This window comes from Plectropomus leopardus, chromosome 12, assembly GCF_026936395.1.
Source record: "Plectropomus leopardus strain MGB_pleo_1.0 chromosome 12, ASM2693639v1, whole genome shotgun sequence".
Classification (NCBI taxonomy): Eukaryota; Metazoa; Chordata; class Actinopteri; order Perciformes; family Serranidae; genus Plectropomus; species Plectropomus leopardus.
In genome coordinates, this window is record NC_142187.1 from 12067333 (window position 1) to 12094814 (window position 27482).

General features: G+C 42.8%; 2 protein-coding genes across 5 annotated transcripts in view; both read left to right on the top strand.

The window, feature by feature from the left end:
• Positions 1 to 125: 125 nt before the first annotated feature.
• Positions 126 to 17640, top strand: mpz (myelin protein zero). 4 transcript variants are annotated; one of them, XM_042497382.2, is made up of 7 exons: positions 127 to 346; positions 1791 to 1957; positions 5676 to 5889; positions 6729 to 6858; positions 7367 to 7409; positions 14045 to 14074; positions 15087 to 17640. In XM_042497382.2, the coding sequence occupies exons 1-7, from the start codon at positions 301 to 303 to the stop codon at positions 15096 to 15098; spliced, it is 642 nt and encodes a 213-aa protein (XP_042353316.1). In that variant the 5' UTR covers positions 127 to 300; the 3' UTR covers positions 15099 to 17640. The 4 variants fall into 4 exon arrangements, with proteins under 4 accessions (XP_042353314.1, XP_042353315.1, XP_042353316.1 ...); XM_042497380.2 differs by having other exon boundaries at positions 126 to 346; positions 14045 to 17640; XM_042497381.2 differs by lacking the exons at positions 14045 to 14074; positions 15087 to 17640 and adding an exon at positions 13715 to 13976 and having other exon boundaries at positions 126 to 346.
• Positions 17641 to 21620: 3980 nt separating this feature from the next.
• The window catches only part of atp1a2a (ATPase Na+/K+ transporting subunit alpha 2a), a 47085-nt gene continuing 41223 nt past the window's right edge, over positions 21621 to 27482 (top strand). Inside the window, exons 1-3 of the mRNA XM_042498280.2 lie at positions 21621 to 21774; positions 23344 to 23418; positions 26876 to 26935. Coding sequence (XP_042354214.1) covers positions 21763 to 21774; positions 23344 to 23418; positions 26876 to 26935 — 147 coding nt within the window. The 5' untranslated portion in view covers positions 21621 to 21762. The remainder of the gene's footprint in view (positions 21775 to 23343; positions 23419 to 26875; positions 26936 to 27482) is intronic.

The window sequence follows — 27482 nt, forward strand, 5'->3', positions numbered from 1 at the left end:
GAGAAATGGCAGGATGGGTGAGGGTTGGGGTGGGGGTGGGGGGGTGTGTGTGGAGAGGAGGAATGGGGCCGGGCCGGGCCTGGGCAAGGGGTGTGGTTGGGTATAAACCAGGGGACAGTGGGTTTTCTGTTGTTGTCTTGTTTTGAAGCCCTCTGTCCTGGCGTCCTGCACCCCTCCGCTCCACTTTCTTTCTTTCTCCTCCTTCCACTCGTGCTCCCTCCAGAGTGGGACTCTTCCCCGACAGGCTCCTGTCAGGTCTGCGGCATCAGTCTTTTGGGAGCTCCATAGAAGCCAGAAACCATGCTGACGTTTTTGGCGCTGGCGTCGGTTGTCCTCCTGGGAATAGGTAAAAAAAAAAAAAAAAGAATGATTCGTCTTTGAACTTTTTTTATTGAGGTTTTTTTTTTGAGGACATTGATTTCATCAATTGTAAGTGAAGATGCTGAAATTATCTTTCCACTCATGTGGGGTTGAAGGTTAAATGAGAGTATGATGAAGAGGGCTTTTTCTGTTTTCTTCTTCAGTGTTTAGCTGAAAACTGATGGACTTGATGATAATAAAAAAGAGTCAATAGGCTTAGGAGGGAATTAATTGATCTTTCACTGAAATGTAATAGCTCCCTCTACACTTGCTTATTACCAAACTAAAGCATTTAAATGGATATCTTAACATTTGCTTGTTGATTCAGTTACAAAAAAAAGCCTTTAGGACACCTGTAGAGGACACTGTTTATTCTCAGGTGCATTATGCTAAATGACCCTGTACATCTGTGCTCATCTTATAAAGCAGCTGGCTCCAAGCTTGCAAAGTTAAAGAGTTATATTATGACTTTTAAAGGGAGACCTGGCAGACGTTTTGCACTCAAGCAGACGGCTTTCTGTGCTCCCCTCTTGTCAGATATTTGCAGTTTTTGTCAGAATTTTAATTAAAAATGTCAAGCACGATTTCATTGACGAGTTGCGCGGGGGCCGGCTGCACTAACTACGTGCGCTCAAGGTCGCTCACAGCGAAGGCTGTGAACTTTACTCCTTGGGTGTGAAAAGAAAGAGCACGAAGCTCCATGACACTTATGGGCATTAGTGTTAATGTCGCAGTGAGACTATGTGACTCATTGGTGGCACGTTCACATGTTTTAAGTGATACTGAACGATGCAAAAAATGATGTCGTTCCGGCTGATGTTAAGAGTGGCAGGGGTGTGCAGCTCCCAGGGGCTTTGGTGGTTGTTTGAGATGCTGAGTGCATTTTCCAGGGAAGTAAAATATTGATTTTGCAGCCAAAACCAAATTAACATCGATCATTAGATATTATTCGAGCATAAACAGCGCACATGATTAAGCCAACATAATCCATATTAATGGAGAAAATGATGTTCCCCTTTGACTTTGAGAGACTAGCACCAATATTCCAGTAATAATCCAAATATTTACGGAGCGCACGCCTGAGTCGATGGTGGATCTGACACCACTAAATGTGCAGTTTAACAGTGTGAGTGTAGGTGAATATCTAAGTATTTGGGATTTATTTGATAGATGTTAGGGAGGAAAGTAATAAAAGGACAAAGTGGCATTCATTACAGGGGTTTTATTTATTCACAAACCTGCTTTCCATTAATAAAAAGCTCTTGCAGGTTGAAATTCTGATCACTTTCTGCTGCAAAAGGTAATCAGAGTATATAATAGAGGCATTATTTAAGCAATATTAAACCAAAAACATGTACTTTTATCTTGATGGTGTGGGTAGATGTGTGAATTTGTGAATCAGCTGTATCTACCTGCTCTGTGTCTCCCAGTGCCTGAGCAGTCCCAGGCCATAGTGATTTACACTGGCTGGGAGCGTCACGCCCTGGTGGGCTCCGACATCCGGCTGTCCTGTTCCTTCTTCTCCTGGCGTTGGACCTCTGAGGACGTCACCTTCTCCTGGACATACAGGCCTGATGGCTCCCGGGACAGCATCTCTGTAAGACGCAAATCCACACACACAGACTAACTGCAGTCTTCTTACTGATACCTGTGGTCTGAAACAGCTGTACTATTATGTGATTGTGTCATCATCCTGTATAGAATATATGCATTTACCAGACAGATGTCAGCTGTCACAGTCAGTCAAACTGCAAATCAATCTGTAAATCTCCTATAAAAAAAGTCACATCCACTTTAACCCAAAACATCAGTTTTCTTTTGCTGCATTTGGATGCCTTTCACAAGTAATTCAACCTTTGAACCTGAGCAAAATGGCTTAATTTCTTTTAAAAAATGACTAAAAAAGACACTGGCAAAGGATGTTATACAAATTGCAAGAAATTTAGAAAAAGCAAGACAGGAAAGACAAGAAATTGACCTTAAAATTAGTTTAAAATAGAGAAAGGGAAATTATTAGACGTTAATAGTACTTTTAAAAAAAATAGAGAAAAATGTCCAGACAACTACATTCATATAATTATAAAATATAATAAAATATAGTTTGCTAGACATTTATCAAAAAATTATTTAAAAATATTACAACTAGTGTTGACTATTTTTAGATGTATCCCCCCATAATTTCAGGCCATTTTCTTGTAACTCAACTGATAACCTCTGACTGTGTTTTTGACAAATTGCTCAGGTTTAAAGGGTTAAAGCTGCACTCGATGTGATTGTCATGCAAGCTCTATGAAAAGTTGATCTTTAAGGTCATTGTTTGGGTTTTACAGCCAGTGGCTTTGCTGTTTTGATTCACTCTCATGCCCTCATATGTGTTGTTTTCAGACACATCATGTGGTTGATTTCAGTTAAAACAAAAAGGCTTTGATAAACCCACTGTAGACTTCCTGCTCAGCACCAAACTGCAGATCAGCAAGTAACTGGTGAACAGAGCAAAAGCATTGAGCAGCTAAAGAGCTAGATATTTTGTGTAAATCCTTAAGTGGAGGAACACCCTCTTTATTTTCCTACATGAGGTTCTGATTTTATGCACTCCCTCTTGAAGTTAACCTTTTTTCACATTCAAGAAGCCACAAATAAATATATAAGAAGGAATTACAAACATGTCTTTTGCAGCACCAGAAACTCGCCAACAATGGCTGCCTCTTCTGCCAAAAAGGCTTTTTTGTTTTCACCATCTCCGCCCCTACCAGGCACCAAGAGGAGCAGAAATTTAGCGAGAGGAGGCGGGTGGTGTACTGATGTCACATGGCAACGCTTCTGAGTAGAGAAGTCTTTGAAACAATGATCTGATCAATTTGGGATCACATGCAGATTTTGGTTTGGGCTGCTTTAAAATGAGCATCACAGGAATCGGGACATGGCTGATCATTTTCAGAATTCATGAGTACTTTCTAGAGCACTCTCACAGGATATTCACGAATCATCAAAAGGAAATCCTAGTTAATCCGACAAATATGGGACTGTGTGAACGTCTAAAATGTCATCACACACTGGAGCAATGCTCAATTTATTCTGACACACAAGTGAAGGTTTGGTGTATTAACTCAAAGACGGAAACAACAAGAAACTTTCTCTTTTGCTGCCTCACCTGCCTTCTGCTCTTTAATTTCACTCTCCCTGCCCTTATCATCCTGCCATCTCTCTAATCTCTCTATCTCCCCGTCCTGACTGCACCTCCCTCTGTCCACCTCCCTTAATCTCCTCCTCCCAAGCCCTGCCTTCTTTGTCCCTCCCATCCTCTCTCATTATCTCCTCCCCTCACCACCTTCGCTTCCATCCGTCTCCTGCAGTGCCCTCACTTTGAAACAAGATTTTTCATCTCTTTTTTCCCCCACTTATCTTCTGTCGCTCCTTTCTTTTCCCGCCGGGACAGATTTACAGTTTCATATTTCATCTGTTTTCATGGTGCATTTGTCCTTTTAAATGTCGTATTTGATTTCTGACACGTTCATATCACGTGAAAAGGCTGTGTTTATCACTTGGATGGCTTTCACAGGCCTTGATCCTTCACTCAGACGTGGGCTGACAATTTCAATTAACTGTTAACAAAAAAATATCAACCAAATTTCACCTTGATCTTGTGAAGTTTGGGACATCTGCTGCTTAGCCCTTTGCCCATTTAGGCTTTCCTCAAAATCAGTTAGCTTCTAGATTAGCTGTAATCTGTAATTCACCACTGATGGTGCATAAATCAAAATTTGCCAATACTAGTACTAAGTTTAGGTATAATAACAAAATGATGCTTTTAAAAAAAAACCAACTTTTTGTTTTTCATTAAAAGAAAAAAATACTATATGGCTAGTCAATTTTATCTATATAGCCCAATTAATATCAGATTTTCACTACACAATTACCATGGCCAAAGGAATTTCAAGGCTAGCAAATTCACTGAAACTCCCTCTCTCTTTGGCGAAATCTACTGGATGATGGAGGTTAAGGTGGGGCAACAGGTTGGTGGTGTTGCCCCCTTTTGCAGTTATTGTCAGATGGCGCTCCCCACAAAATGGTGTGTCAACCAACACCCTTTCTTTTTTACAGAATCAAACAAAAAATTCATACTGGCAATTTTTTTGAGTTACAGTGTCTTGCAGTGCAAATTGGCAACATTTTTGAGTTAAAGGTCTGGAGTGTTAATTTGGTGGGAAATATTGGCAGATATTGAATATAGTATTCATGTGTATGTTTTCATTAGTCTAGAATGACCTGAACATTTGAATTAATTGAATTATTGTGTTTTATTTACCTTAGAATGAGCTGTTTATGTCTATAAATGAAAGAGGTCCTTGTCCACGGGAGTCTGCCATGTTGATATGGTAGCCCAGAGTGGACAAATTCAACACTGGCTCTAGATAGGTTCATTCCCATTTTTGCATTGGCCACTTTAGTTTTCCTACATGCTTGGCACATGGGAGAAGGTTCAGCTGTTTGCATGTTTGCAACCTCACCACTAGAGGCCACTAAATTCTGCACACTTAAACCTTTAAAGCTGGTGTGATATTTTGAATTGATCAGGTGTAATGTGAAAGCTGTTGCTCTGTCAGAGAGACTTCCCTTTCAGCTCTTTGTATTTTTTTCCCGACTCTTAGCTTTACTATCTTGGTTGACTCTCTGTGCTCTCATGGCTTCAAAGCAGCAGTTCAATGAAAAAATCCACTATACACTACCTGCCCAGGAAAAATATCTTACAGACAATGTTAGCAGCTAGCAGGTCACTAATGCCCCTGTGATGAAACAGCTGTACTGTATTTTGAAAACGTAAATAAAATCCAGTAAAGCGCAAAGCTGCCTGTTTCATCACATTATAATAATGTAATAAAAATGTAAATTAGATGGTAATCTGCATGAAAAATATAGAAAAAGAAAAATGAAATGTAGTGGTCAATTTGACCCAAACAGATGTAATCACTACAAGCAGTTTCGATTGTAATAATGAGATTACAAATATGACCAGACTTGATTCCAAACTTCAGTATTTGACCAGTTTTTAATACTCATATTTAATTTGGTGCAAAAAGGCATTTTGGTTTGACACCCAGCCCTGCTCGGGACTAGACGCATACACTTTTGTCATGATTCTTTGCATGGCTATAAAATATGAATGCACTTTAACCACCACAGGCTGCAGTGATCTATGCAAAACTGGCCTCTGAACACAAAGCCCAGTTACCTGCAGCAATTACTGAGATTAAATACATGTCAACATGGTGACCTAACATGCATGAATACAACAATGTCCCCTCTGTCCTTTACAGATCTTCCACTACACTGGTGGTGCCCCCTATGTGGACAACAAGGGCCCATTCAGGGACCGACTGGAGTTTGTGGGGAACCCCGCCCGCCGTGACGGCTCCATCCTGATCAAGAACCTGGACTTCAACGACAATGGCACCTTCACCTGTGATGCCAAGAACCCCCCTGACATAGTGGGCCGACCTTCTAGCGTGCGCCTGCTGGTCTTTGAGAAGGGTGAGACAAGGGTGGGCAGGGAGGGGGAGTGCAGTGAGTCCCGCAGGGGTTCCTCAGCAAAATCAAATTCCCCCACGATGTAAAGTCTAATGTCTGCATTGTCGTACATCTGTGTCTGCTCATTAGCTTTCCACTGAGCCCATATGGCATATTTTGGGGAATTTTCTTCGTCAGAAGCCAACTGTTCTCAATTGTTGTTATAATCATTCCAAACTCCAAAATTAATCTCAATTTGCGCTGTGCATCAGACTAAAGCGAGCACTGCGTTCAGACCAGTCGTCGCACTGCCTCGTTTAGAATTCCTCGCACCTCCTGTTAAATGAAATCAATTACAATTTTATCTCTTTCTCTATTTGAGATTGCTATCACTGCCTCCCCTTCACTTGTTTTCTCCCCCTCCTCCTCGCCTTCTCTTCCCATTTCTCTCTTCCTTTGCCTCTTCCATCGTCTTTCCCGTCTCACCCCCTCCCCCACCTTTCCCTCCATGACTCTATCCCTGCTCTCACCTTTATTCTACCTTATCTCCCCTCCTCTTCATCTCCCACTCTGCCTCCACTGCACTGTGTTCTTCATCTTTCATTCAACCTTTATTTTACCTTTGCTCTCCTTGTCTATTCTACTTTCATCTCTCTTTCCTTCTAGCTTTGTTCCTCGCCTGTCTCTCCTTTCCATTTCCTCCCTCCTATGACATCTTTTCCTCCTCTTCCTCATATCTTCCGTTTCCTTCTGAACACTTACAACCTCTGTCTGTCACTTGCTTTGCGCTCCTTATTATTCTCAAATTGTTGGCACATTCTAACACCACCTCCTCCTCTCTTTTCCCTCTCCTCCGCCGACAGTGCCCATCCAGGCTGGCGTGATCACAGGGGCCATCATCGGGGTGGTGCTGGGCCTGCTGGTGCTCATCGTGGTCATCTACTACCTGATGAGGTTCCTGGTGGCGCGCCGCGTCTTCAGCCTCAGTGTCAGGTCAGTGCCCGGCCTGTGGCCGGCGGCGCTCTGCCAGTCGGGTTTGTGCCAGGGACTGGAGCTGAAGCCGGAGCCCATCCCTGGCACCGACACCTGCGTGGCCAAGCTGGCGTAGGTGCCGTGCCATGATTTGATTTGGTTAGGTGTGCGAGGTTTAGATTTGAAGTTAGTCAGCTGGAAAGAGACAGATAATGATCTCTCATCTAGATTTCATCTGAAAAACGGCACAGCATAGGTCCAAAGCAAGATGATTAAAAGTGGTGAAGCGACAGTTTCTGAGTGGATTATCCGCCAGATCATGAAGATGATGGATCCATCACCTTGCTTATACCTATCCAATTTTATGAGACCTTAACGCATCTAGCTCCTGGGGGCTATGTTTGAGACGGGGCCAGTAGATTAAGCTGATGTTCTCTTTATGATGGCTGCCAGGCAATGCTGCCCTGTGACCACTGGAGGGAGAGATAGATTCGACATCCTGACATTGTCTTTCTTTTGTCCCCTCCAGCAAACATGGCAAGAAAAAGAAAGAGGGATCACAGCAGAGACAGGCAAGTTCCCTCCTCTCCTTCCTGAACCATCCCCTTATCTCCCTCCTCTGCATCCTTTCCTCACACGCTCCCGTCACATGAACACATCTAGTCGACAACACCAAATTCAACAGCTTGGTTTGCTGTCACATTCAGGCGCTAAATAGCAAAATGACGTGCTTTTTGGAGAGATTACTATAGTGTTCAGTGTTGGGTTCGGGAAACGTGTTGTCAGAGGGAATATTCATCCATTCTGTTGCAGCACAGCCACACAATAGCACACATCTAACATGACAGTGCATAACGGCACAGTTTTATAATCGCATTCCCCCAATGCCGGTCCAAGCAGCTCCAACATGTCCACACACTTAGCAGACTCCTCCTCAAAGCAACATATCAACAACAAAATAACATGCCATTCAAACTCTGCCCTCCAAACACTAATAACAGTGTTCAAGCTGTTAAAATTCTAGTGCCGTCTGAGCGTTGGAGGTGCTTTAAAGCCCATACTGTCCCTTCTCTCTCTCTCTCTCTCTCCCTTATTCTCTCTTGTGGCCCTCACCCCTTCTTCAGCTCCCTCAGGGGGGCCAAACAGCGCGGTGCGAGTAAACAGCCACGGGGCAAAAATCAAACCAGCTACTGTGAAATGGCCGAGCAATGCTATTGCTGTGTTGAATGGGACTGTGATTTGCTCGCAGTGGGAAGAGGGACGGGAGCTGCTGATTTTGCTCACTGGGAGTCAAATGAAAATCACTGGGCCTATTATGGTCCAGGCTGTTATCAGTGGTCTTACGCTGCTGCTCGCCAAGGATTTTGGGATATTTCCCCCCCCACACAATTTCTCGTGGGACTGCAATAGCCTCAAGTGGTGGATTAATCAGACGTTTTGGTGGCTTTTATTCTTTTGTAAATACAAGGCACCAGGGCAAGTTGTGTTTGATTACTCTGCGGTAATGTGGGTGCTGGATTGTTGCGGGGGCGTATTGTAATCGACTGTACGCCTCTCCTGCTGATAATGAATAAAAGGGAAGTCAAGGGATTTGGGTTCAAGGCGTTTTCCGAAATCAAAAAATCCGCTTGGAAACAAGAGACGCCCAAAGATATCCGAGGTGGAAGATCAGAGGTGTTATTGTCACAGCGAGTCATGTAGCCTCAGGTGTGAGCTAATGTAAAGACGCAGCGGCGCCAGTTGGCGGGCATCAGTTAGGAGTGCGCCATCTTTGCCCCCCGTGGCTCAAGCTGAGGGTGCGACAACAACGAGGGCCGACCCTTTCCTCACACCTCAAACGCTCATTCTCAACTCCCCGGGGCCCCTCTTCCTCCCTCTGTCTTCTTCTTTCCTTTTTACTGTCGTGTGATTGTCAGGTTGCTCTTGAGCTGCAGTCAGCTGCTCTCAAGTGCCTGCGGCGGGTGACAGTGCATATATGAATAAATAACTCGCCGCCAAAAGGACACTGGAATATTTGACAATGTTGTCATTTATAGTTACTCTCCTGCAAGTCTCAGCTTGGAAGGAAAAAATGTTCCATGTGAGCCCCCCTAATTTTTTTATTTTTATTTATTTTCTCCCCCCTTGGAGCCGATTCCTCTCTTGAAGCTGCGCCTCACACAGAGGACTCGTGGGATTTTATAGTGCGCTCATAAGTGGTTGTTTGATCAAATAGCCCTTATTAGGAGTCTCTGCTGACACAACACAATTTTGTATCAGCCTCACCATCTTCGTTACTTTCTGTTTGCTGGGCTTGCACTGCAAATCTCCAAGAGGCTGCGGGTGAGGGAGGGAGAGAGCGAGACAGAGAGACAAAGGAGCCCTGTGGTGTGTGCTACTCCCCATTAGGTGGAGTTGTGGGAGAGGAGTTTACCCCGCAGCCACACACATAAGAACAGCAATGAACACACACACACACACTGTACTGGAATGATAATTGAGTGCACTTGGTATCGATCTGAGCTCACACACACGCACGCACCCACCCATTCTTCTTTCCATCCCCCAACCCCCCCCCCAACCAACCAACCCAACTCCACTTTACTTCACTCCCTCCCTCGCTCTCTCATTCACATTCCTTTTATCCGATCCCCAGCCTCCCTCCCTCTCCTCAGTCGCATCCTCCTCCTCCTCCTACCTCTCCGTGCCTTTGACTTCCTTACTGACCATGAGAAGCATCTATCTGTAAGTCTGTAATTCCCCCTCTCCTCTTCCCTCTTTACTTCCTCTCTCGATCCTCCCTCACTCTTCTCCCCCCTCCACCACAGCCTCACTCCCTTCCTCTCCCTCCTCAGGTGTTCTGATCAGCTTCGGTTCTGGACAGAAAATCACTACCTCTCGCTCCTCATCTACCTCTCACTCTCCCTCCTCACCTGTCACTGTCTCTCCTTAGTATGCAGCAGAGGACGCAGCCACTTACCTCCCTATCTACCTCCCCACCAGTCCCTCCTGTTTTGCCACTGTACCCACATTTCCTTTGAAGTGTGTGCAGCCCCCTGTAACAAGGGCGGCTCTGCGTTCTGCCTAAGCAGGCTCGAGTGTGTTTACGCAGCAGTGCCGTCATTAGCGTGGGAGCTGTGCAATCCAGCAACCTACCGTGGGATGCATAATGGTAAACAATACAATGATTTATGAGGGAATGTAAGTATGATCGAAGGTAATGACACCGGATGGGCTCCACAGTTGCCCCTGTGGTGCCGGATGTTAGCAGCACCGTGCGCCTCGATTGCTGTCATATCAGAGCGCGTGCTGCTTCGGCACGGTGCATCATTAAAGATGATACATTTTGTAATGCAATCAGTGGGGTATTATTAGCCAAGGCTTCAGTGAATACAGGCAGCTTGTGGTGTGCTATCCACTGTTGACTAACCTGATGTATGAGAGCATGTAGCCTCCACACCTTAAATCCTGCATGCTTTCTATAGAGAACCCCAGTACTGAGTCCTAAAAACCCGCAAATGAGTTAGCATTTTCAGCATCTGCGGTTCCCTCGTCTCAAAGTCAATGGGTTTTTTGAATGGGTTTTTGGTTGGAAGCCCGAAATAAGGTCTGAGTTAACACTAGCTCAAGAGACTGTAAATACCCCACCTGGCAAACTTTGAAGCTTTTATGTGTCTTAAAAAAGGCAGTTGCTAAAACTGATTTCTTTATTCTGTGTCATGCACATGTTCCCAACCCTCATGGGTTTACAAGACACCAGTAAAATATTGCGGCAGTGATCAAACCAAAATATATGTTGTTTCACTGCTCAGTAACCAAACATAATACTCTGCCTTCTATTCCAGGCCCGACAAACAAATTCTGCCACAAAAAAGGTTCCCCTTCTAAAACATAAGCCAATTTTTCATAGTCATAGAAACAAAAGAAATCAAGATAAATGGAGGTTATTTCACCAAGCAGTATATCTGTTATATCTTCATGCGCAGGACAGTAAAAAAAAACATTTCTAACTCATTCTCAATTTCTCCTGGCTCACAGAACAAAGTCTGTCCTCCTCTGGAGTGGCATCAAATCTGCCAGTCTCTAAGGCTAATAGTAATGTAAGTGTGCACATAGGGATCTTTGATTTTTGTCAAAATTATTTTTCACAAAGATTCTACATTGTAGCTGTTCTATACAAGGCAAAAAGTTCGGAATTTTGGTTTGTACCGTATTACAACGGACCATCTTTCCCAATAATGAGGAGCATTCTGCTCCTAATCTCCTCATTATCACAGAGTAACCTGTTGTGCAAAAAAAGACATTCAAATAAAACAGGGATTTCAACTCCAAGTGGCTAAATAAGACCACAGAATGTTATCATGCCAGGCTGCGCTGAACACGGCTTTACAGTTTCGTAGCAATGGTGACACGACCATAATTTTGTTCATTTAAGCCAAACATTAGCTTTTTACTTTTGGTGGTTACATTTAGACTTCAAAAATCCTGAAACTGGCATACATTTGTGAAGATTATCTTGCTGAACAAAACGTGTAAGTATCATAAACGTTTGTTTACCACAGAGCCTATTTTCTGCAACGATCCAAAATCCATTGGAAAAATCCCATCAGCTTTTTGACAAGGGAACCAGGGCGAAGCTAACTTCCTGGTCAGCCTAGAGAAAAACATCATTCCTGGGGCACTCTATCCAGTTTGACTGTCCTCTTATGTAACACTTTTACAACAGTGTACCAGCCTCTGAGTTCAACCTGTGGGACAGCATTGAAAGTGCACAGTGTTGGTCAAAACCATTACATATGAGTGAAGTTTCATTAAGTTCCGTCGGAGCATTATCATGCACTTGTGATACTTTTCAATAGGTTAACTCACAGGTTAATGCACTGGAATACAGCTATTGTAAATTTAAGTGCTACCTTGACCTTATCTCCACTCTGTCCAGTCCGTCCTGATGGATTTGTTGTGCTCAAATGAAGCCTCACTTTACTTCCTTCCTCCTCTTCCTTTTATAGATTTCTTCTTGGAGATGTTTTTAGACATTGCACAGACAGTATACAGAATGAGTGGGAGTGAATGGAAGAATTATATAAGTACAAGTTAGATGAATGGAGGCTAAATGTGGGCCTTTTTTAAAAAAAAATACCACAGAGCCAGAAAAGAAGATCTATCCCTGACCACTGCTAGAACAGAAATCGAATCACTGTAAACTTAAAGTATTCATTTAATAGCCAAGGTATATGATTTATAAACACAAATTTTATTTTCAGGAAGTTCCCCTCTCTAAATGTTATCAGGTATTGTATCTTGGAGTGCAGCTAGCCCTCAAACAGAAAACCCTTTCATGCTAATTTTTATTGTCTAGAAGCCTAAATGTTTCAGAGACCCAGTATGCATGCAGTGTTTATGCGCAGGGTAGACGACATTTACAGTGGACGTCGAGGTTGAAACGGGTGAAAGTTTTTAAAAAATTTCATTGTCAACAGAAAAAGCCTCAAGAGATGCATCATCTTTTTTTCAAGAGGGGCCTGACAAGCCATTGCATTTCCACAGTTTATGCATTTAGACAATTTATGCTCAGAGACAAAAGAGGGAAGGCAACAACAACAAAAACAACCAAATTTGAATAACAACATAGGCATTAGTTTGACACTAAATCTGAGGTTAAAAAATAAACTTAAAAGCAAGAACAACATTATTTCACACATGAAAAGGGCTAGATTTGAATAATTCAAATGCAGTTATGGATTTTATGTGTAGTGTTAAATTTGCAAACAGCCTTTTAATGGCTATATTTCATTGTGTTGCATGTCCTAACCACACACTGAACTATAGCCATCCGAAGGATGTTAAAACTAAAGTTAAAATGTGACCTAGATGCAGTGGAGGAAAGTAACTAAATATATCCATTCAAATAGTTTTGAGTTACTTGTACTTAACTTAAGTATTTCCATTTCATGCTACTTTAAACTTCTACTTCACTACATTTCAGAGGTAAAAAATTGTTTTATAGATCACAGTCCCATAATGAGTGAAATTAACATTGGTGAATATTTGCCTCCTGTTCACTTCCATTCAGTGCAGGTGAAGGGGCAGTTCAAACATTTGCTTCCGCTGGCACAGTAAATTTGCATTTTTGTATCCCACTGAATTTAATTGTGATGAACTTTGACTGGAGAAGCTGCAACCAATAACAAAGAAGTATGCCTGCAAGTGACGGTGATAGTTGCCATTTCTAACCTATTCTATAATGCACGAAGTAGGCCATGAAAAATACAAACTGCTGAGGAAGATATGTAGGTCTCTAGTGATTAGTTAGGGAACATGGAATCCCCCTCCCCCATGAAAACCAGTTGGAGTGGACACACTGAAGATAAAAAACGCAGTGTAATGAGTTGACAGTTCTGTCTCTATGGCAACCGTTCTGTAAACAAGTACTTTTACTTTTGGCACACTGGCATGATACTTTTCTTCTTCAGTGAAAACTGAGCATGAAGGCTTTTCACTTTTCTATACTTTGATTACTGCTTTTATTGAGGTGATATGTCTGAGTACTTCTTCCACTGCTGCCTAGATGTCTAAAATCTCTCTTTTTAGCCAAGTTTATTGCCGGTTCTAACATTTTTATCCAACATTGCTAAATTAATTACTTACTGGGTCTTGTCCAATGTCACGAGAAAAATTAGAGCTATTTTGTCTACAAATATGGTCAGATTTTGTTTAATTGTTGCACAAATAGTCGAATCCCAACAAGAACCCAGTATGGTATACATTGTGTGTGCGAGTGTGTGTATGAGTGTGTGTTATTGATCAAGTGTCTCTTAGTTCTCACAGGTGTATGGAGTCTGCCTGCCACTGTGTCCCATCCTAACGCATGGTTACCTGTTTTGTCACCCCCTTACAGCTCTGGACACCACCCCCCCTCACTTGCTACCCCCTCCCCTAAAAGGACTGTCTCTCTACCTCCTCCCCCCTATTGTCTCCCCGGTCTCCTCCTAAATGTGTTTTTCTCTCCTCTTCACACAGCTCCACCTGTCCTGCTAACTCCATCTCTCATCCTCTCACCTCTAACGCACCCATCTCACCCCTCCTTCCTCTCCTCTCCTACCTCCTTGTTCTCTCTCTCTCTCTCTCTCTCTCTCTCTCTCTCTCTCTCTCCCTCACACTCCTTTCCTCCTGAAGTGACTCTCCTCCCCTGTTCTCCCCCCGACCCCCTCTCCCTCCTCCCCCACAGGGCCCCGTGCCTCCCGCCGACCCCTCCAAGGTGAAGGCGGCCGCCTCGGAAAAGAAGAAGCAGGAGTCACGCAAGGATAAGAAATAGGATACGGGGAGGGGCTGGGGCGGGCTCGTCGGCCGGCTGCTCCAGCCCGTACACCTGGCGGTGGGGAGGGCCCAGCCCAAGTCGCAGCAGCATCAAACCATAGCCAGAAAGACAGAAAGGGTGGTGGGGGGAGGGGACGAGGGCCCGGGCCGGGTGCTGATGACCATCGAGCTGGAGCTGACCCGCAAAAATGGGGAGGAGAGGCCCGGTGGAGAGGGAGCAACAGGAAAGTCCAAACCGGTTGGCTTCCTCTCCCGCCTCGCCAATCAGCTCACCTTCAAAAAATAAACCAATAGAGAGGCCAAGGGGGGAGGGAGCCGTCTAGGATAAGAGTGGGAAGTCTGCTGAGGAGACGGCAGGAGAGGAAAAACCATAAACCTACTTCACACCCACCACAACGCCAACCTGAGTGCCTGAATAAATGAGTCAAATCATATCTGCTCTTGTCACAGGCTGATGACTGTAGACGCAGCTATATGGGCCGAGATCTAAGATGTCGTGATAATCTCTTACACCAGCCGGCACCCCGAGTACTTTTGTCAGGTCATAAGATATGCCATTTGAAGCGAGACCCTAAGACGGCTGGGTTTGATAACAAAATCTAAAAAGCCGCTCCCCGGGTTTTGCCTTTCTGGTTCCTTTCATTGTGATCCTATCCGCCGAAAAAGCTTTCTCCAAGTGCGTCCGATACGCATCACGAATCCCAAGCTGCGGGGACAAGCCAATTTGCTTTTTTTTTTCGCCGGCGACGTGTCAAACTCTAACTTTCTCCCCTCGCACTGATCTTCATTCTTTTCTCACCCCCTCTCCAATCCCGTTTCTTCCTCTTTCACTTGTGAATTTCCTGACTTTCTTGTTAATTCAAATTACAGAAGTGATTTATATGCTAACTGCTCTATCCTGTTTCTCTTCCTCTCTCACTTCCCTTCCCTCTTTTCTTTCTTTTCTCCTGTAGATAAAGGTCTGACTTCTCCATGACTGCCTCCACTCCTCTAGTCTGCTCCCTCCTTTACTGCCCAGCCTGATGCAACCCCCATTATTTCCCATTATCTCCTCTCTTTCAAGACAGCACTGGCTGTAAGAATAGTCCTACTATATCAGCGGCAACGGCGTCAAATAATTTTTACAATGGCTGATTGGAGACTCTGTATGCACTCATTGGGCAAAGTGTAAAACTGTTTAAGGTCTAACAACACACATAACTTCCTTAAGAGGAACCCGAAAGACGTCCCTCGGTGTTTAGAGTCCCCTGAATCTTCCCCCCTTAATGTTTACGACTCAATCACACACACTGAGTGGAGCTGTGAGTGCACTCTGGACTTCAGATAGAGAAAAAGCGAGACAGAGACGGAGAGGAGAGTGATAGTGGGAGAGAAATATGATTCCTGCTCTCAGCCGGCGTAGATAGAGGTTCAAGCCCTCGAGCTCGGGGTGATTCAATCCTCTCACATTTGAGCTAATGGAGGTTGTCGCCGTGTCCCTGCCCTGGCTAAAGGGGGCTATTTCTGGCCCTATAAGAGCGTACGGGCTTACTGTAACAGCTGCACATTTTTCAGCTAACAGGGGAAGGGGGGTGATAAAGAAAGAGGTGAGCAGGGTGGATGGGGAGGGAGGGGGCGCCTGCTGTGATGTTTGTGCCTGAGTGCGTGTCCGCTTTTGACTCGACGGCCGACGACTGACGACCTGGAATGACGTCACGGCCCGGAGGGGCTGGCGGATGCTCTCAGGAGTCTTGACAAAAGGGGCTTACCAGGAAGAGGTGCAGCTTCTGTGCTCTCAGAGTTATTTTCGGTCCGGTTAATCCGCTCGCACGTTTCTCCTCGCCAACCCAGGGCTAATTATTTTAGCACGTGCTGGTAACGAGATATCTCTCTCTCCATCTTGCTCTCTCCCTCCCTCCCTGCCTCCTCTGCTGTCTTCTCTCCTTTGTTATTCACTCTTCATCTCTGCTCCCATCTTGGGATTCATCTCCTCCCTCCAAAACCCCTGGTTTGTTCTCTCTGTCCTTACGTCTTTGGCTTCCTTTATCTCTTCCTCTTCCTGTCTTCTAGTGACTGTGCACTGCATTATTCCCCAACAGAAAAGGCCTATACACAATCCACTCCACTCTTTAAGCCTCTCCTTATCTGACTGCCAGGCCTACAGCTCAATGCTCTGCTCCTCTCTCTTCTGTCCTTCCTCCTCTTCGTCCTTCTTCTTCTTCTCTTTTTGAAACTCGATGATGGACGTCTCTTTCCCCTCCCTCCGGCTTGCCCAATGATCGACGAACGCCCTCTCTCTTGCCCTTCAAAAATGCCACCCCCCCCCGAAAAAAAGGCATGTCCCCTGCCGAGCCCGCCTTCCCTTCTCCCTCCGACCCTTTACTGTCTTGTTTCTGCTGGTTCGAATGCCAAAATGCTCTCCTCTGCCCCTCACCGGCAAAGGACGGAAACACATGGGCAGAAATCCGCCTTTAGTTCTCACTGAAGACGCCAAACAGAAACTTATAATCTAGCTAGCTCTCTTCCGGTCGCAAAATACGACGCGTGTTTTATGTATATGTGTGTTTAAAAAAAAAAAGAGATTTGATACAAAGCAAAAAAAAAACTACCCTAAGTTAAGCAAATAATGTTTTTGGAAACATTTTTTACATGTGTGCAAAAAGGAAACACATGGAGAACATGTTCATCAAGGCAGGGAAGAAATGTAATTGTATTCGTTAGAATATGACATTATATTTCTGACCTTGTGTTATGGAAGGTGCTGTGTGGCTGTCTCTGGTTTTATTCCGAGACGTAAATCAAGGTGGTCGTGCGGCAACGGAGAGAAGATGAGGGGTTGGATAAGAGTTGGGTTAGATTCAGCGCGATGTGGCTGGGGAGAAAATAAAAAACGGGGGAGGAAGGTGCTTGCTGTGAGAGAAATCTTCGGAGGAAGAGACTTATCTGGCGTGTTAAGCCAAGCCAAAAATCCATATGTATCACCACAGATAGTCAGCTCTTCCCCCAGAGCTTTCTTTTAAAGGTGCTTCTTCCCCAACCCTGAGCCAAAGACGGATTGCGATCTGCGTGCTTGATATGCAGGGTGGACAGTGTAGACTTGAATGTTCCTTTAAAATTCATAACGGCAATGGAGGTGCTAAAAAATCCACATCTTTATAACTGGAGATCTGTTTCACTAGTCGCTGTTTAACTATCCAGTCACGTGGATCAGTTTGAATGTTGTCTTCTTTTTCAGCAAAGCCACACAGACACCTGACATAAGACATTAAAATGCCTTTTAAAAAGTGTTTTATATGTATTATGAACTGTATTAGTCATAGTTGCACAATAACCTTCCCTTTATTTGAAATGACTGGAGCTTCTTACAATTTTTTACGTTTATTTTAATGCTTGTGATAATTCCAGAGCACTAACAACTTTTGATGACTCTGTATAATATGTTGTAAAGAGAACGTAAATAAAAAGAAAAAAATTAAAGCCCCAAGCGCGGCTGTTGTCGACAGAAGACAAAGTAAACCTAGATGAAAATGTGTAGTCTTTCTTTCTTTCCAAGTTCCAAGCATTGTGGGAATCTGTCACAAATGGCTCATCCAAGACATCATTTCATGATCTTTTTAAAAGAAGAAAGTCCTTCCAAGTTAATGTCCTTCCACCATTTCATGGCTGGCATGAGAGTAGAACTCATCGCAAAATAGCACAGTAGCTATCGAAAGACATTTGTACACACACAATGACAACATGATAGAGGAGGTTTTAAAGGATGAACTCAGCCACCAGGTATTTCTTATACATTCAAAAGGAATTCGGTTTTGGGATAAATCTTCATAACATGTGCTTCATGGCAGCAGGTGAGGACTGAAATGGTCTCACTTCACCATGCCCTTTGATACCAACTACCAAAAAGTAATGATGATGAGCTGAAAATAAATGCTCAGTGGCCATTTACAACCTTTTCACATTTTACAGGGTAACAAAATGAGGTGTTCTCAAAAAGCCTTAATTTTTCTGACTTAATAGGCAGGCTGGGTTCAGTGAGCATACATAACCTTTTCAGAAATGCTCTGTTTCATATTCAGACAGTTACACTCAAATTACAGCCACAGCCTTTAACTGATGACCACTGAGCTGCTCAGCTGCAGCACCTGAGAGGGTGAGCTGAGGTGTCGTCTCCCAGTGTCTCTTTTCTGATGCTACCACTTGGAGTCACCAAAGTCAGGCATGTTTCATATCTACTCACAGGGTCTTTAGAGTTGTTGTTTTTTTTTCTTCTATTTTATATATAGGCTACCATGGCTTTGTCATCTCTGTGAGGTTGCCAGGCAACAGCACACAACTCCCTGTTTAACCACAAATTGTATTTTTTTGACATCTCTGCAAATGTACAAATTAAACAATTGAGACAAGAGTTAAATATTGATTTGTATGGTGCTGAAGATGTTTTTTTTTTTGTTTTTTTTAAGTTTGGACAGAGAATTGAGTGAGGGTATTCTGCTACCATGATGCCAATAAATGCACATGGTGGGATAATGTGGCATGTGGTTGTGTTTCGGCAACAACAGCACATGCAACAATAGCAGGAACAGTTAGGTTTTGGGGAAGAAGGTACATGGGTAGATATAGAAAAAAAAACATCAAATTCTGGCTGGAAGCAAATACCAGACTCTCACAGTAAAGTCTGCTGTTTGTGGGACCCATCCACCACCCCTCCTGCCCGCCCTAGATGTGCCCTCACCCTCCTTCTATTTGGTCGTTTTAACCTGATGCACTTCTGCCACATTTCATGCACATACCTCAGGTTCCATGGCATGCCCAAATGATGTTGCCTGCATGTGTATCATGTGACCTCTGTCGGGCAGTGTATAGTAACACTAATTAAATGATCACCTAACATCCGTGCAAAGTGTAAACATGATCCATATCATCCTCTTTCAGGCGTGCCCTTATTTTGAAAGTCTGTGTCACTGTCACACAGTGTCCGGCAGATGACGGCGAGCAGCCCAGAGAAAGATGATGAGGATAATGCTGTTAACTCGGGAATAAATAATTAGCATGGAAATGTTTTGTTTCAGAGAAACTGCGTCATATGGAAACAAAAGCTGCACTGAGTAAACAGGAAGTACCTGCTGGGCCACTTCAGTGACTGTCTGCTAACATTAGGTTAGCTTCTCTAATTCAAAAATGTTGACTGAAAAAAATGTGCATGTAGACTGAAAGTCATCCGCGCTGCTCTGTCTGGAGGTGCAGAGACTTAAACCAGCGGTGAGTAAGTCAAAGCATAAATAATAGTACGTTGGTTAAGAAATGAGTAGACGAAAAGTCCGCTAGCCGCTAAGCTAATGTCTGCAATGTAAAATGCCTTAGGCTTATGCTATTAACATTAGCATGTTGTAGTTGTTTTGTCTGTGATCCTTGACAGTAATTATAGATTTTTATACTTTAGTGAAAAGATCTTGTTGTTAATCCACATTTTGAGGATGTTGGGAGACGTTTGTCTTCCAGTTAGACAGCCCTAAAGGTTTAGGACAAAGATCATGATTTGAATTAAAATGAAAACCTTTTTTTTCCCAGACAGGGTTTTCAAACAGAATGAACCAGTTTTGATTATTTCCAATTATGTATAAGTTGTTTTTTATCTTTTCTGGCCAAAAGCAAAGAACGGGGTAGCAGCTTCTCCTGTAACTGACTGTATTAAATGATGTATAATTTCGGCCCATATCCAGGCCTCTAAATCGAATTGAATTAAAATCATATCTTGGTAGACTTTGTGATATCTGCAAATATTGTATTGTTGCCCAAAGTATCGATATAATATTGTATTGTGATGAAACCAGTGATTTACACCCTTAGTTTTGTCCTGCTGCGTCCTCACCTGATATCATCCAGCCGCGGTTTATGTGCATGCAAAGATGCAGCTCCTGTGTTCAGCGATGTTAAATCACTGTTTTACTCAATGGAGTTTGGCTTTGAAGAAAGCACGAAAACAGCTTCAGTTCCCCATCAGAAATAGCTGTCTGATGTTTAGGCAAAGCAGTGAAAATACTCTAAATGTAGCAGACTTAAACTGATATTAATATCTTCAGGTGGGACTTGCTGGCCCCTCCACCGCAGTACATTGCCTAGCTTCCAAGTTGGCACTCCTGCTTGTCTCTCTATACTAGGGATGTACCATCTACCATCTACTGTATGTGATATATACTGTTTATTGATAAGTGCGTCATACAACTTCACCTCTAAAGATACGAACTATCTCTTTAAATAGTGGGCAGCAGTGCTAGCAAGGATAGCTTGTGATGATACTTATCCCACTTTGTGTAGACCTTAACTCTTGTCTACTTCACATTCATTAATTTATTTTATAAACTTAAATACAACTATAAAAATATGTTTTTTTTTACTAACCACAGAATACTGTGGTGAATAATATGCTTGTTTTTAATAGGGGACAGAACATCACATAACATTTTGCCCTTCTCTGGGCTTTCTTTGGTCACTATTTGGTGGCAAAAATGTCACGAAATGTTGTCAGTTTTTACTTAGAAAGTTCTTAGACGTCCAACTTTTATTTTGTTATTGACTTGTGTTCATTAAAAAATCATTTCTAGGAGGCCCCCAGAGACCAGGGTTACAGACATACAAAGTTAACAAAGTTTTTCTTTTTCTTTTTACCACAGACATATGCTCAACTCTAGCGATAAGGACAAACCAATAAGCCAGCAAATATATCCTTGAAAAACCCTTTTGTGGGAGAAAAAAATGAAAGTAACCTTGAAAGAAGCACATTAGTGGCTCATATGTACATCAAAGTATACAGTTCACAGAGGATTTCAAGCAGTGCAGCAAACATAAAATCAACTCTAAAAGTCACTGGCAACTTGTGGGAAGACATTTGGTACTTCCTTGACACAAGATCATCTGCTGCATCTGTTGTGTGGGCGCAGTGTTGGTGACCTGCCTTATGTTGTAAATATGTTGGACTTTGGCTAATTGCAGTGTGGTAGTTAGCTATGAGTTGTTTTGAATTCAAGCAGGAGAAAAGTTCATCTTTGAGGATCAATTAACTAAATGATTAAACACTTATTAGCGGGATTTATTTGCAGAACAGACCTGAGGATTCAGTGTGCGCACAGAATCCCAAACAGCCGAATACTTGGCCTCCTTTTTTCATTTTAAATCTTGAGGACCAATGTCGGCCCCTCATTATCACGTTTGTTATAAATACCGTATGTTATGCAGAGTGCGAGGTTTCTTTTGTTGTGTTGACAGCAGTGATTGATAGGTTGTTGTTCTCTGTGAAACCATGAGTGTGTTGCGAGGGGGGGACATATTGAGCAGGTGCAGGTACACAGGGAGAGCTTGTCTGTGTGAGAGAGCGTTGGATGGTGGTAGTGGTGGTGGGGGGGGGGGTGCCTGGGTGCAGAGAGGCCCTGGGATAGGAGTGTAGTAGTGGGGAGGGTTGGGGGTGTTGTATGGCTCAGGTTACCCTGACAGGAGGGAGCAAGAAGTGAGGGAACGGGATGTTTGGTGTGGGGGTGCAAGGCCCAAAAAAAGCCACAAGTGTCTTCCACACGTGGGGGCGGGAAGTCTCAGCTGTGGCGGGGCCCCTGAGCGCTGTCCTTCACATTATAACCTGCCGACGTCTGGACATCCAGCATGGGCAAAGGGGTAAGTTTTTTTTCTTTTTTAAAACCAAAAATGTATGGAAATTCTTTTTTATTACACTCAAACTAGGGCAGGGCAATATACTATATCAATAGTGTGACACGAGACTAGATAGCGTATTATGTTTTGGGTACGGAAACATTGTAAGTGTCTTTTCTTGATTTTAAAGCCTGAATTACACTACCTTAATGTAATTTTATGAACTTAGGCTGTTCTATTTGTTCTGTTATATGTCTTTACTTACTTAGTGATAATATCCACACTATTACTATTATTATTATTATTTATCAAAAAACTCATCTGTGATATGATCATAATAATGTCTTTTTATCGTTTTCAAGGTTGTAATACAGTAACTGATGTATTGTTTTAAAAACTAAGACTATTCCAGCTTTCCATTTTATGCCAGTAAATTGCACTGTAAAAATAAGACGTGTTTTAACAACAAAAAAAAGTGTCCAGGCTGCCCTACATTTTTAAGTTGACTGAATTTGAGAAGACAAGTGGAATCATTGCAAAATTTGAGTTAATCAAACAATTTATTTTACAGTGTGTAATTTTCTGAACTTACCAAACTGTTTTAGCTGTTCTTCGCTGGCTCATTATATCCACATTACTGATAACAATTTATCAAGAATCTCATTGGGAATTTTTTTTAAATGAAAACACCAGTAGTCAACCTTATAACATCATTTCAATATCAAAGTTATTTTCATTAATATTGTAAAATATGATTTTTGCCATATCACTTGACCCTCTCTGACAATTTGCCTCCAGTAACTGATTGGATGACTCAGTTTCTGTGTTCCTACTGTGGCATATGTACAGTAACAGCATATGGCGTGGACATGCATCATGGAAAACTACTGAGATTTCTCAACCCGTCTGCAGGGCTTTTTTTAAGACAGTAACATCACAGGATGATAGCTTTTCTCCTCAATAAGTTTTGCTCCCGGCTCGCTGTTTATTTGGGTAATTACGTAATTTTGTTTTTATTCTCTCCATCAGGCCCATTCCATTTAGCTTTATGGGAGGACAGGCTGGTAATCTTCCTCACACACAGTGGGGGGAAATTGCTATGCCAGACACATTTCAGGCACTCCACCGGCTCTGTGCTCCCTCTTTGGCTCTTTTTGATTACTTTTTCACTGTGTCACTCGCTCGCACTCTCCCCTCAGTCTCCCTGTGTATCCCTCCTCTGCTGACATGTACACGTGCTGCTAAGAGGAGACTGACAGCAGCAGATGATTTCCATGATGCACCATTCTTCCAACTGTTCGTGACACACACACTCTCTCTCGCTCGCACAAATGAGGAACTCCCACTATGAGAAAAATATTTTTCCTCCAACGAATTCAGTGAATGGTTTGCCAATAGTGCCAGGAGATTGAAATGAACCAGCATACACAAAGTCCATTGTGCTCACACTGATGCTTGTAATACGTGGCTATGAATGTAAATGGCGAGTTACAATGTGGCAACAAGCATGTGGCTTTTTCCTTATATTCTGTGGAGTTTCGGGATGATAGCCTACGGGCCTGATGTATGGTAATCTCCCTCTTTACCCCCCAGTGTGGTGCTGAGAATGGAGGGAAGAGGAAGAAGAAGGACAGGGACTTGGATGAGCTGAAGAAGGAGGTGGCCTTGGTAAGAAAAACAAGCTGTCACTCCACCAACCCACACTCACTCTGCACAGTGATTGATTCCATCGCCGCTGCTCCCAAATGATCCCCAAATAGTGTTACGCCAAAGACACCAGGTTATTTAACAAGGCTATAAATGAAAACAGTGGCCCGTAAACAAAATGGCAATCCAACCTGCTTAGTGTAGTCACTCGTAGATGAGTTCCCAGCCAGCCCGTCCTCTCCTATCTGTTCTACCACCCTCTGGCTGCTCTTCTTTGTACTCAGAAAGATACTGAATAATTTGTGGGCCACCAGCAGTGTAGTGCAGAGTTTTTGTCTTGTGCAGAGCTGTATCTCTTTGAGGTGCTGTCAAAATGCAGCCAAGCGATGCCCATGAAAACTGGGGTACGTTTTGCTGCACGCACTATCTCTGATAAAGCAGCTCTTGGTAATTATCAAGTTGGTCTGTGACTGATTAAAGAAAAAAAAATCCTTGGATGCTGTCAAAGTTTTGGGAGAGGTTTTGGGATCAAGTGTTGTGTTTTCATCAGTCTGCCTTATTCTTCAGCTAGTGATTTCCTACATTTATTCCCCACCAGAAATCCTTTAAACAACCACCAGATAATGGCTGATCGATATTGGGTGGAGGGGCATATAAATAAAGCTTAACTAGCAAAGTGTTTTCTGTACACTGGGGTGTGTCGTTGATTTCCGCCAAGCTACAGATCATTGTGGTCCTCTGAGAGCTACTGTTGGTAAAGGAACTGGTGGGTTTCTTGCTGTCTTTTTGTTGATTACATAAAGTAGCCACTAATTCTGTGGGACCAGTGGCGTCATAGTGGAGGGAAAGCATGAATGTATTAAAAGATCTGGATACAGCATTGAAGGGGGGACGCTGTTCATTTCTGTGAAAGCTTCTTAGTAGCACATGAAGTAAATAGACAGAGCTGGTAATGTGCCTCAGTGCACCAGTCAAGTTGCACTTACAGTTTACATCCATGTCTGTGGAAACATGCTTAACATACATCTTACCCCCTGCAGCACAGAAGATCTATACAATCACCATTTCAAAGTGGGCACCCAAGGTTTCTTTAGTTATGGCCCAAAACATGTTTTATTAGGTCACCATGATCTTGACGTTTGACCTTCGACCATCAGATTCTAATCAGTTCATTCTTGAGTCCAAGTGGACATTAGCGCCAAATTTTAGGACATTTCTTAAGGCCACCTTCAGATTTTGGGGTTATGAAAATCATACGTATGCAAGGTCACAGTGACCTTGACCTTTGAATACCAAATTCTAATCAGGTTATTGTTGGGTCCATGTGAACATTTGTGCAAAATTTGGAGAAATTCCCTCAAGGTGTTCTTGAGTTATTGAGTTTACGAGAATGAGACAAATGCAAGATCACCAGGAGTTTGACCACCAAAAGTGAATCAGCACTTTCTTGAATATACTTGAACATTTGTGCCAAATTTGAAAAGGTTTTCTTGAGGTATTACATTCACAAGACTGAGACAAGGTCACACGGACCTTGACCTTTGACCTATGATCACCAAAATCTAATAAGCTCATTGCTGAGTCCAACTGAAAGTTTGTGTCAAATTTGGAGAAATTCCCTGGAGGCGTTCTTAAGATATTGCATTCACAAAAATGTGCCAGACGGATGGACAGACAGAAAGACAACCTGAAAGCATAATGCCTCTGGCCTCAGCTGTTGCCAGAGTGGAGGCGTAATAAAATGATCTTTCCGCTGAATGAAAGTACCTGGATCTTTTGCATTATTGAGCCCATAGAGCATGAGCACTAGAGACTCATGGTGGCTGTGTGTGACCGAGCAGCTAACTTGCGCCTGTCGGCAAACTCCCAGTTTAGCGCTCCACTAACTTGATTGGGAGCAAAATGATTTAATATTGTGGCTCCTCTACACTTTGGAAATGTTATTGGACTGAATGGAGCAAATCCTGATAGTTAAATAGTCATTTTACAGGGGTTTTGATGCTCAAAAATAATTATCCACTGATTTACAGTTGTCTCTTTCGTAATTTAAGTCAATGGTTTAACATTTTTCTGGGCCTGATGGCATCACATGATGCATGCGGATGGTGTAATTCCACTTATGGCAACTATGTAAAAATGTTTTTAAACCTTGGCACTGTTACTGGGGGCTTGGGGAAAATGGGGATAATTGCCAAAGGACATCAATGAAAGGGGGTGCTTTGAAAAGCCTGGAATTCAAAGTTTGCTTTTGTTTGATTTTTTTTAATTTTTAAGCGACTAGTCCCATAACTAAATTAAAATCGGGGAATACATTGGTTAAAAGACAGAACTTTGTATCAAAAATAGTGGAAGGTCTGTAAGGGGGCCCTGTCACCCCATAGAGGTGTAAAATGGTTTAGTCTGCCCCTGCAATAGAAATTGTTTCTACAAAAGCTAAAAAAAATTTCAAAAGGTTTGTGAGAGAGACATAGATGAAAAGAGGAAGGACAGGGGGCCCACAGAGACTGCTTCAGGCTCAGAATTTGTTGCTACGCCCCTGTGTGGGACTGACGTCATGCTGACAGCTGGTAGCTTTTGTTGCTATAGTACCAAACTCCATTTTAGTCGCAGTCAAGGACGTAAGTTTTGTTTCAACATTGAGGGGACACGTGAAAATGGGTGTTTCGGGATCCTCTCCCACGAAATTTTGAGCATCAAACACTTTACTTCCTGCATTCTGGTGAATATCTATGCATCAAATGTAGCCTTTTTTCATTAGTAAGATAAGTCCTCTGTTACTTTTAGATTTTTATTGGGTGACAAATGCACGTTGAAAACATTGCAAGAGATGTGTCCCCCACATGGCCCCCGAAATCTCTGCCTATGGCTATGTTGGATTATCTTGAGGTGGCATTTGGCCAGTTGCACAGATATATAAAAATATGCCACCAAACAATAAAATGAACCCAGAAATTTTGCCATGCAAAATACTGCGATACTATGCATTTTCCCCCAACCCTTTTTGTTAAACAGTGTCGTACAGTTTTCAGTGGGTCACATTTTTACAGTTTGCTCACCTCTGGTTCAGAGCTACTTGGCAATGCAGGGGGAGCGGACATCACTCTTTGACCTCTTTGATCTGTCATGGGGAATGAATCATATATATATAAAGCCCCTGATCCTTGTCAGAAACACAGAATAAAGTATTTTCTCAGGAAGATGGAGGTGTGTAATGCATCAGAGCTATGCCCTCATGATCTATTTGACCCTGGTCGGTTATTAAAATTCCCTTTACAGCTGTAGTCATACTGCCTCAGTTCCTATAGCAGTGCATTGAATGTATAGCTGTAAAAGAATATGTGCAGTTTCCCATTTATGATATGTCAAAGACAAATTTCCTTAGAGATAATTTTACTGGCCAATTAACATTACACTGATTCTGTTTACTGTTTCTGTTCCACTGAAGCACAAATAAAAAAGGAACATTTTATCCCTGCAGGACGACCACAAAATAGCTCTGGATGATCTGGGAAAACGCTATGGAGTGGACCTCACGCGGGTAACGACGCACAAACAGCCTAATTTGCACACACACACTTGCATACAAACATGCCACAAAGAGTTGCTGTAATATCCCCCACAGAGATGTAATCTCTGCTTGCCTCTACTGGTGAGCAGCATCCAAACTGAGACCAAACATTACTTTGGTCAAGGTAGATCCACCGCAGCGTCCCCGGCTCACCTTGAGCCTCATTCATCTTTAATCCCTCAATCACACAAACACACACACACACACACACACACACAAACAAGCATACACACTTTGACGCTACAATCCCATGCACAGACAGATACAAGCACATCACAAAAGTTTTTATGCTGTAAACACATTTGCTGCTTACGTTAAGTTTGACATTGCAAGTGAAGTGAAACTGATTTTATCTTTTTAAGATTAGTATTTGAAAAAGAAAAAAAGTAGTTGGGGTGCTCTAAAAATATCACAAGCTGTAAAAAATGTCAAAAAAAACTATGAAAGCTTGAAAAAGAGATAATGTATGTGTGTGTGTGTGTGTGTAAGTTGTTTTTTTCCAATATAACTAAATTAT

Excerpts from the sequence above, each read along its gene's own strand:
- mpz (XM_042497380.2), top strand. The coding sequence starts at position 301 with ATGCTGACGTTTTTGGCGCTGGCGTCGGTTGTCCTCCTGGGAATAG. Across the intron at positions 1,958-5,675 it reads GCTCCCGGGACAGCATCTCT|ATCTTCCACTACACTGGTGG; the intron begins GTAAGACGCAAA and ends TGTCCTTTACAG. Across the intron at positions 7,410-14,044 it reads AGGGATCACAGCAGAGACAG|GGCCCCGTGCCTCCCGCCGA; the intron begins GCAAGTTCCCTC and ends CCTCCCCCACAG.